At 39.0% G+C, this 10,800-nt stretch overlaps 1 protein-coding gene across 1 annotated transcript; it reads right to left on the bottom strand.

The window, feature by feature from the left end:
- Window positions 1-282: 282 nt before the first annotated feature.
- On the bottom strand, window positions 283-9,900 carry gpat4 (glycerol-3-phosphate acyltransferase 4). The gene is made up of 13 exons (XM_082542256.1): window positions 9,789-9,900; window positions 7,574-7,816; window positions 6,463-6,532; window positions 5,484-5,772; window positions 5,333-5,407; window positions 5,149-5,238; window positions 4,863-4,956; window positions 4,654-4,769; window positions 2,368-2,423; window positions 2,192-2,277; window positions 1,981-2,109; window positions 1,810-1,889; window positions 283-1,574 (listed from the first exon to the last, which is right to left on the bottom strand). The coding sequence occupies exons 2-13, from the start codon at window positions 7,739-7,741 to the stop codon at window positions 1,424-1,426; spliced, it is 1,404 nt and encodes a 467-aa protein (XP_082398382.1). The 5' UTR covers window positions 7,742-7,816; window positions 9,789-9,900; the 3' UTR covers window positions 283-1,423.
- Between the last annotated feature and the right edge of the window lie 900 nt (window positions 9,901-10,800).

Genomic DNA, 10,800 nt, shown 5'->3' with positions numbered 1-10,800 from the left:
ATTCTGTCACTTGGAGAGGGGATGGGATACCCGACAAGCCACATTTGGCTGGATTCAGTGTCACCTTCAGCTCTGCTGAATTGTAATTAAATTGAAGTGCCAGTGTCTTCATGGATTACATCAAACCTGCAGATCAAGGTTGTAAGTCTCCGAAAAACCACGAATGTGAGATGATATTTCTCAGGTCTGTTTTCCCCCAGTTTCAGAGCTGGTTCCTTGCAGGCTTTTTCCTCTATACATATGACCTTGAATACACTTGCATAGGCACGGTAAATTTATTTATTTATTTTTGTCACTGCTATCTAAACGAGTCCATAGAGCAATTTAGATGTTTGTTGATGAAGGTAAATGGATTGCCATGTCACAAATTGCTGCTCAAATACTGACTCCTGCTGTTTGAGGAAGGGAACAAACTTTAAAGAAAAATGTGGCTAATTTGCTTTGTAGAGGAAAGTCTGCTGTAAGAGTCAAGGACAAGTAAACTGAAGCTCTTCATTATTAAGGCTTAAACGGTGGAGCAGCCCTGAAAAAGTGTGATCTCGCTTTCCTTTTCATGGACAAAATTCAGCAAAGATCAAAGTCACATATAGACACTTGAGCCGATTAGTACATTAGCTAGCACTGCCAAAGTGTCTGGCTGTGATGTAACAGCTTTAGTAGTAAACACTTGTTGCAGTCAGAGGAAAATGTTTTAATCAGATACTACAACAACAAGCTCACATGCCCACAAAACGGTTGCAGAGATGTTCAGCTTTTGGCCTTAATGCAAACAGTTAAAAAAGAGAAGTTAATAAAGTACAACTTTAAATACATTTAGACTGACCTTGGATACAAAGCAATATAGATAGTTAGATGCATAAAATCATTTTCTTTGGTCTACAGCCTGGTAGAAATAACAGTGTAACTCATTGTTACAGCAAATATCTAATCATCTAGTCACAGGGCAACAATCCTATGCATTTAGTAATATGTACATGGTCTATGTACAAGATCTGCTGAAGTTTGAAATGAGTATCAGAATGAGGAAGGAAGACGATATAAGTGACTCTGATTGTGGCATGGAGAAGAGTGTCCCTGAGTGCACAGCAAAATTGTAAAACAGAAGATTGGAAAACATTGCCTGTTTGAGTCTCGGTTTCTGCTGATGGCACAGTCATAATTTGGTGTAAACAATATCAAAGCATGGATCCATATTGCGTTTTACCAGCAGTTCAGGCTGATGGTGATGGTGTAACAGTGTGGGGAATATTTTCTTGGCACATTTTGGACCAAAATGAAAGAGGGTCCAGCCCAGTACTAGAAAGTTGTACCCAACAAAGCAGCTATTGTACAAATTGCTGCCTGTGGTATTTTACATTCACCTTATGTAAAATGTTCTTTAAGAAGTAAAACTCTGCAGTGATAACATACATTCACTGTGTCCTCATTGTCTTGTGGTTGAATCTTTTTTTTTTTTCTGGGTTTCCATCCTTTCACTTTGGTCTTCATGGTCACCTACAAGAACTTTGCTGTAAAGTTTCTGCAGCCCTTCTTTAAAAGCATTGTTCACTTTGGCTCGTTTCAGTCCACCATCCCTGAGAGAACATACATTGAGGGGTATTACTCATTGAATTGTCAGCGGTTACAAGTGCAAAGTCGGCATTTGTTAATTCTTCCGTAAAGCTTGAAGGAAACAAGTAAAATTGGGCAACTATAACACTGCACAGTTTCTAAGTCCCAGTTGCACCACTGTTCACATTTCCCTTTTCCAACAATGAACACGTCATTGTTTGGAAATATAAATTATATATAAATATAAACGTGTCTCACCAGATGAGATCTACTAATCCGCCTCGGGCAGCTATGGCGGCTTTCACTCTATTGGCAAACTGTACTGCATCCTCTCCTTCCTGCATATGAACAATAAGAAAAATCGGGCTCTTAAAAAGATGAATTAAACATTATATGATTTAAATTGTTTAAATTAAGGCAGGGCTTTACCTCTCTGTTCATAGGTGGCAGGTACCAAACGCTGCATACGATGGCCCAGCTGCTCATCATACTGAGAAGATACCACACCAGGCCACACTTACTGCTGTTCCAGAAAGCATCACCGAAGCGAGGGTCATACTGCAAGATGACCATAAACGGCCCGTCAGCAGTGAGTAAGAGCAGTATGAGGAGATAGGAGGAAATGGACTGAAGCTCCTACCTTAATGGCAACGGGATAAATAGTACAGCCAATTTCAAAGCTGCCCTTTTTGAACATCATCACTGATGTGTTGTTAATACAAGTACCTGAAAATTACACAGTGTGAGGATCTTAACAATACTAACGAGGCTGTTTCGGCTGCTTTCTGCTTAGATTACACCCATTATGATACGCACCCTCAGGGAAGATGAGGATGGGCTGTTTGGTTTTATCAGCCACATGATCACTAAGCCTGAAATGAAAAACCAGAACAAACAGATTAAAATATTTGTATTGAAATCTAACCACTTTAAATCTAGTCTTACCTACTGCAATTATACAAATAGCCGAAACCAATGTATTACACTGACTGCTGAATACTTCACTTTTAATCACGTGAACCAAATTTAGTGAAACTCACAGTGGGAATCATGCAGTGGTAAATGCCTGACACACAGTATTTTGGCTGTGATATGATGCATACATGCATATGCAAATACACACACATAACTATATACACCCCCTTATTGCATCTACTGTACAAAGGTCTTGAGTCACCCCTCATTTATGCTTTATGCTTTGCTTCCAAGCTTCTAGACTTTCTTATAGTTTCTTCAAGTGCTCTTAAGCAATAGTTTTCCAGGCTTTCTGAAGATCTTCCGAAATTTGTCTTTTGCACATTGGCTGCCTTTTCACTCATTCTGAGTCCGGTTCTTGTCCCTGACTATTTTCACAATAATGTTTTTTTAAGCCACTTAATAATGCCCTGTGGATCATTTAAGCATAAAAAACACACCTATAACACAATAGACGAACCAATGTTGTGTCTACACGTAATGTAGATGTGAAGCATGTTGTTAAAAAGTTTGAGGAAAAGAGAAGAAATGGCAGACCTAAAAAGCTATCCAAAGCACATGAACAGTATCTGAAATCAATGTCCTTAAGATATAGGAAAAAAATCAGCAAAGATCTGACACAGAACACGTGAGATGCATCTGGGCCTTCAGCTGATCCAGCTACTGTTCACTGAAGCCTCATCAGAAATGGTCTCAGTGGAAGGACGGCTGTCAAGAAGCCAATCTTCAGAAAGGGAAACAGGGAGAAAAGGCTGAGGGATGCCAAAATACACAAGAACTGAAATGAAAATCAGTGGATACATGTCTTTTATGGAGTGATGAATTCAAGTTTGAAGCTTGTGGTTAAAATCTTTGCCACTGTGTACAAATAAGTTCAGAAGGGAGGGACAACAGTGAGCATCGACAGCCATCTGTAAGCAAGGTGGAGGCTCTTTCATGCTTTGTGGCTGCATTTAAGCCAGTGCTGTTGATGATCTTGTCAAAATCAACAAAATTATGAAAGTGGGAAAGTAGCTTCAGATTTAAATAAACCATGCAATGCAATCTGGAAAGTATCTGACTAACTTCATTGTTTTGCATGACAATGATCCCAAACACACTGCCAATCCAGAATAGCACCTGATTAAAAACAAAAACACAATGCAATACTATCAGTGATGCACTGGCCTTCCCAGACCCCAACATTATTGAACCCATGTGAAGCAACAACATCATCCAAAGAAGAGCTTTGAATGTGCTTTAAGACGCCTAGAAAACTGTTTGTGACGACTGCTTAAATAAATGAAAACAAAGCTGACAGTTTTTTCTTATGTGCTGTATTGTCATGTATGTTTTCAATAAATCGCTGCACCTATTTCCCATTTTCCTTGAAAAATATTTTTAAAAATGACAGTGGATCAAGACTTTTGCACAGTATTGTATTTATCCAGCCATGCCTCCTATCCGTTGCTAACCACATTAACATCCTAAGTGGTTACATCCCCCAAAAAAGGAATCCTCCTGATGAAACACAAGAACACAACTCCAGTGCAGTTCCCAAGCACATTTAGTCGGCGAGGGCACTGGGTGTGAAATCTAAGCTCAGTGAAATATGAGGACCAATCTGTTGTGGTGACCTCTTGAAGAACAGGGAGCAGCCAAAGACAGCACACTTATTTGCATACTGAAGCAGAAATTAAAACAGAAAAATGCATGAATGAATCTGCAAAGCAGAAATTAAAACAGAAAAATGCATGAATGAATCTGCAAAGAAAAATACACTTTACATAAAGTCAGTCAATAAACGGGGTCTAAAATGATGGGAAATAGTAAAGATATAAATGTAAACATCAAAAAAGAACATCAAAAAATACCAAATAAATGAAATATGAAAACAAATCTGAACATAAATAGCAATATATGATATATTTAGTGAATTAATGAATTCTCCTATTTGTCTTCAAAGTAAATTTTAATATTAACTTAATATTATTAGCAATCACTCATTGAATAAATGAGTGATTGCTTTCTTTCTTTATATGTTCTGTTGGCAGTTTTGATCCTTCCTATCCCGGGTCACCCACACTGATTTACTTTTTGTCTCTCATGAGGAAAGGGGATTTATATATAAAGACGATGCAATTTTACCTCTTGGCCACTAGGTGTCTGTCTTTGACTTCTGATCTGTCAAACCAGATGTGCGGGGAGGATTTGACCATTCCTCTTTGGATCATCCCCAGCAACCCACGATGCATCTGTCCAACCTGAGAGCCAAGTTCAAAAACAAAAACTCTGCTCATCTCAAATACTCTGATAAATGCTGATGTACACAAACTCAGAGAAACAAAATGTTGTACCAAAGAGTAGCAGCGATCACTGGCCAAGATGATCACGTCAATGGGTGTCGTGTGATTGGCCACACATATACCACCATTCTTTGGTTTGTTTTCTCTGCAGATAAGACACATAGACACAGTACAAAATAGTGAAAATCTGCCATGTTTGTTGTTAAAAAGTCACCCGATTAGTCTCTAGGATATCTTAAATCGAGACATTACGTTAAAGCTGTTTTCCTGTCAAACAACGTGATGCTGCCATGGGTTTGAATAAGGCTGATGTTTGTTTGGTTTTTTTTTACTGTACCTGTTATGATAGGTGATGATTGCCGTGAGAGAGCTTACACACATGCGATAGCCCATCATGTGAACCTTCTCACTGAGGTAGGATCTTAACCTGAAGACATACAGCATGTAGCCACAGAGTCACTTTATATCTCTTCAGGCTGGTGCTCACAACACTGGAGACTTTAGGTGTTGTGCAAACTTACGCTGCGTTTGGTAAAAACCCCACTAAGGTGGTCAGGAATAGGAAGAGACTAATGCCAGTGACTGCAAGAGTAACCCTGCAGAAAAAAGAACAAATAGTTTCCTCAGCAGTCACCCAGCCAATCACAGTTCTTTTAATGACACAAGTCATACCTGAGAGGCAGCAGGATGCCATAGCGGGTGAGAAGTCCCAGCCCCCACAGGAGTGTAAGTCTCATATTTATGTGATGGAAGTTGTAGTTGCTCCGAGTCAGCAGATTCCAGCTCTCAAGTTCCTGGGCTGAAAATCGCTTGGTCACTTCATCATCCACTATGCTCTCCACGCCCCTTCGGCAAAAGTAGAAGATATCAGCCATATCAAACTCATGATCTGAGCACAGACAGCTGGCAGAACCCCGGATCTCCTGCTGCAAAGATGCTGGTGATTCTTTGGCTATGATACCTGCAGAGAGCGTGCAGAGAAAAATGAATGATTTCATTGTTTAAAACTCATACAAGTCAAATAAACATTTATGACTGACTGTCAGGTTCAGTTGTGTGAGGTGTTGTGGAGTATCCAAATACAGGATGCAGTAGATAAAGGTTCAGTTTAAACCTGAGCATTTGAACCAATAAAAGAACAAGTAACAGGCAGTCCAGAAATAGGTGACAAAATCCACAAGGAAAAAGGACTGGGACTAAGGACCGCACAGCTAGTGGGACTACCCCACAAAGGACGAGGGGAGACGCAATTACAATAAATACACCAATAAATACACAAGGTACTTGAGGCAGACAGTGACAGGAGGGGAGCACTAATTATGGGAAACTAGACAAGTAAATTAATTACCAAAACACAGAAGACACTGGTTACCCAAATAAAACAGGAAATAACCAAACAAGGGTAAACATGACCGATGGAGATTTGACACAAAAGGGCAGAACAGTAAGGAAAGTATAATATACAAAACTATGACCAAGGACAGAACTAATGTACTGCAGGGAAAAGATACATGAATATAAAAACCCAAAGAAAACCAAGAAAACCAGATTACATAAGGAAAACTAAATAGTAAAAAAAAACCACTTCAAAATTACTAAGATACACGTCCCAGAATCATAACACTGATCAATATATGAAAAAAAGGTTTACCATTTGTATGTGTTTTGTAGAGTTGCTGATTTTTTTCTTTTGCTCTCATTTCCATTCGTAAGGTTGCCCACTAATTTAGGACAAAAAAAACAAAAAAACAAACAAGTATATAAAAAAGAGGCTGAACAATTTACCGCTGCATTCATTCTTCTGTTGACAAGCAGCTGTGAATGGACTGATTCTTATATAGGGCTTTTCTATTCTATTTGAGCTCTCAAAGGTTGTTCTTGTGGCATTAGATAAGCATTAGTAACAACCCTTATAGGTCTCCAAAATACCTTCAAGTTCACAGATTCAAAGAGAAAATGGAAAGCACAGACAAAAATATGATCAAAGTAATGAAACTGGGCAAGATGCTCCCTGGAGACTAAAGCTCTGCTGAGGAAAAGGATGGGAAACCAAGTTTGGCTCAGAAGCCTGCAGCTAAGAAAACAAAGCATAGAAACTCGAGAAACAGTTCTGATATTGTGATCCAATTTACCTCCAATCCAACCTTTTTCCAAAAATTAAAAAAAAAACTGTATTAAAGAAACCAAACAGTTTTGAGGAACATGATGTTTGCACCAGAGAAGACATTTAAAAAAAACACTATATCATCGTCACAGTATCATAATGGCATGTACTGCAAATAAAACATCACTGTACATCCAAGCAGGGTGACCATGTTGTAACCTGGTCCTCCAGCCCGTAAACCAAAACAAAACAAAAAACAGTTGCAATCCTCGTGCATGTTCCTTAAGCTTTAATTACGATTACATTTCTCCTGAGTAGTAGAATTTATCACATGGGTAAATGCTTGCTTCTTCTTAGGGTGGAGTCACTAAGCCTTACTCCCCGAAGAAGCAGCAGCAACATCCCCTGTGCTTCTAACAGTCCCTCTGAGCCTTAAGAACAAAGGCCTCCATCCTCTTTGCGCCTTTTGTTGTTGCAATGCATTTTTCAAATCAACATGATTAAATGTACTTTGCTAAAAACTCAGGGGTTACAATAAATGATCATTAAGTAATCCAGATTTTATCATTTAGAAAGTCTTTGAATGAAACACATATGAACTTAAAGGATTTTGATTTTGTACCTTTTTAGTGATATTAGGCACCCAAATCAAGCTCACCTCAAATATCTTGAGAAGTGTCCTCAAATACAAGCTGCGGATACTAAAACAGCCTCCGAGTACAGCTGGCACAATGATAAAGAGACACAGAAGAGTGAACCACGCAGAGATGGGGATGCTGAGACACCTGCACAGCAGGTTGTGAACAGCCCATGTAAATGGAGGCATGCTGTTATCGCACGGAGAACAACTGAAACACTCAGCTTCAGGGAAAGTCGTCTGTGCTGTTTAAAGCCATGCTGTCTGAAATCAGAATGGAGTAAGTCATTAAGTCATTGGCACCATTTGGCAAACACAGCACAAAATACCATGATAAGAGATGCAATAGCACACTTGGGGCTCCCTTTCAGGTGACTTATCATTAAATTAATTAAGAAAAAACATCTGATTTTTCAAATAAACAATGACTTTTCTCTGAGAGCCTTTGTAAGCCAAAAGTTTCTTCCATCCTTTGAAAACTGGCTTAGTGGCTGCTGCTCACAGCTGTAGGCTGATTGTCTTCAAACACTGGAACATGTTTGATTGCTGTCAGAATCAATGTGTAGATGCACAGAATAATTTTAATAACAGAATCATTTGAGGTTCCCTCACTATAGTATCACTAGAGCAGGTGACTGGCTAGAAGCTTGTACAGCTGCACAAATATGAAAAATAATGGAAAGGTTTATCTGTTTACTGTGATGACAGCAAATGCATCTTAGGATAACTAAGACTAAATATTCAACCCCAGGTTTTAGATAGGGGAGATATTATCACCCTCATCTGAGATTGGGTACCAAGCCCCAAGTGTGGCAGAGCACTGAGTGCAAGAGTAGCTAACCTGAATCTGGAAACTGGTTGAAAAAGCTACGTGAGCAATACTGTCAAGGGGGCCCGAGGGCCTGTACAACTAATAGGAAAGACAGGCGTGCAGAGTTCAAAGTTGCTCAAATGCTTTATTTAACTAACAGCAGTTATTATTTAATGTGGTGTACAAGATTCAAAACTTGTGGTGAAAGATCTGTTCACTAAATATGTTGTACTTCATGAGCTAAAGCTGAACTTTATTAACTAAACATAACACAATACTTGGCATGATGTTCAACATGACAGACAGAGGGGTGCTACAAGCTCTATAAATGACACTAAGATTCCTGTGGGACTTCCAGCAGACATAGTAGTTGTGACAGCAGAGGAAGGTGGTCGTAGTGATAGATGTAGCTGTACCATAATGCTACATCAGGAAGAGGAACACGAAGCTGGAGAAATATCAAGGGCTGAGAAGAACTAGAAGATGTGGAAAGTCGTAACTGTGGTCCATGTCAGCATCACATAGCCGTTGCAGATTTGTGAGCTGCACATGTACAATGTGACTCCTGTTTAATCCCATCCAAAGGTGCTCTATTGGATCGAGATCTGGTGACTGTGGAGGTCATTTGAGACATTGTCATTCAGGATGGATCTCTGCTTCCATGCTGTTTACACCAAGACTCATCATATCAGTCAACATGTTTCTAATTTTTCTGTCGTCCACTTTGGAGAACCCTGTGAAACAGCTCAATTTTCTACTCTTAGCTGCCAGGAGTGTCTCCTTATGTGGTCCTCTTCTGCTCCTTTTGGACCATTCTGTATAAATCCTAGAGACGATTGTGCAGAAACTCCCCAGTAGAACAGTTAAATCGCCTTTCACCATGTGAACATACCTAAATGCATTGAGTTGCTGTGTGATTGACTGATAGATAATGAGCTAAGATTTTGAGCCTGGTGCACCCTATTGTATAACTGGGAAGGGAAGGCAATGTCAAGAACAGGAAATTCGTTACGAAATAAACATAAACTATTTTAACGTTTTACCTTAAATGCTTTTATATTTTATTAACAAAAGTTGTGTTGAAAAGGTAGCAGGGGAGAAGAGTCTGATCTTTCACAGGAAAAAAAGGATATGATGTTCTTATACATAATATAAATGATAAATGTTGTATCAAAACACACAAATGTGCTTGATGAATAATAGCCAGGGATATTTTAGGTGGTCATTCGCGAAGATACAAACAGGAACAGTCATTTAATGTTACTTTAGCAGACTTAGCAGTGTTACTTCTTTCTTTCAATTTTTTCAAACCTATCTGTTATGAGTTTTAACAAGTTTACTTTATGTTTTATAATCATCGCCCCTTAATTTAAATAATGAACTTTTTAGCCATTGAAGTCTAAAACTACTAAAGGTAGTTCTTACCGGCCATTGGATTTACCGCCGCGTCAACAAGGATTGAGATGGCAGGTGGTGTTCCATCTGGACAGTCCGGACTGAAGAACAGGGATTTCTGACACTGTGCTGCCTGTGCAGCCTCTCAGCAGCATGCTGTGGCTGCAGATCACAGGCAGACAGAGCTGTATAGAGTTAACAAGGCAACAGGTGGCCAATGAGGGCTGCTGTCACTGCACTGTGGATTGAACGTGGTATTAATCTGATTACAGTAAGTATGCCAGAAAACACTGTAGATGACATGAAGTCAGGTTCTTACAGCTTTGTATTCCCACCTGGAAAACCAAAACAGATGACAATGTTATGAGGAGCTACTGTTATTTACATCAGTTTTATGCTTTATATTCTGACTATGTTAAATTACATTGTCCCTTTTAAATAAATAAATGAAACAAATGAAGTTAATCTGCACCAATGAGCAAAATGTAATATAGAGCACCCTTGCGCTTCTAAACCACCCATTTAAAATAACATGTATACGACTGGCTGCATTGTTACACCTGCATCAGTTATCACTGATATTTGCAGTTTATTATTTTCCATCTATATTAGAAATATCAAAGCTATCTGATCATTTGGTGTTGTGTCCTGGGTGTTTTTATTGTGATATTTCTGAAGTTAAAAAAGCAAATAGTGTAGATTTGCCAAGTATTTGCAACTCATTAATTTTAAAATGCCCTGTATTATATAGCCAACTGCAAAGACAAGGATGAAGCTGGACAGATGTGCAAACTGCATTGGAGCACTGGAGGCATGGAGAAACTTTGGGCTCATGTACTGAGCATAAGTTTAATTTTCCAAAATTACTGAAGGTGTAAGGAAAGCAAAACACAAGTTCAGCTACAGGCCACTTGAAATGTCAAAACACCATTTTGTGTGTTTCCATTTTATTTTGTATGAAAGTGTGTATAAAACAAAACATAGGAAAGAGAAACACAGCTTACAGTGTGTTTGTTTCTACTATATGAAGTCAGTTTTGAGC

Source organism: Aulonocara stuartgranti, assembly GCF_965226115.1.
Source record: "Aulonocara stuartgranti genome assembly, chromosome: 7".
Lineage (NCBI taxonomy): Eukaryota > Metazoa > Chordata > Actinopteri > Cichliformes > Cichlidae > Aulonocara > Aulonocara stuartgranti.
The sequence above is the reverse complement of the archived record's forward strand: the minus strand, read 5'-3'. Positions and strand labels throughout refer to the sequence as shown.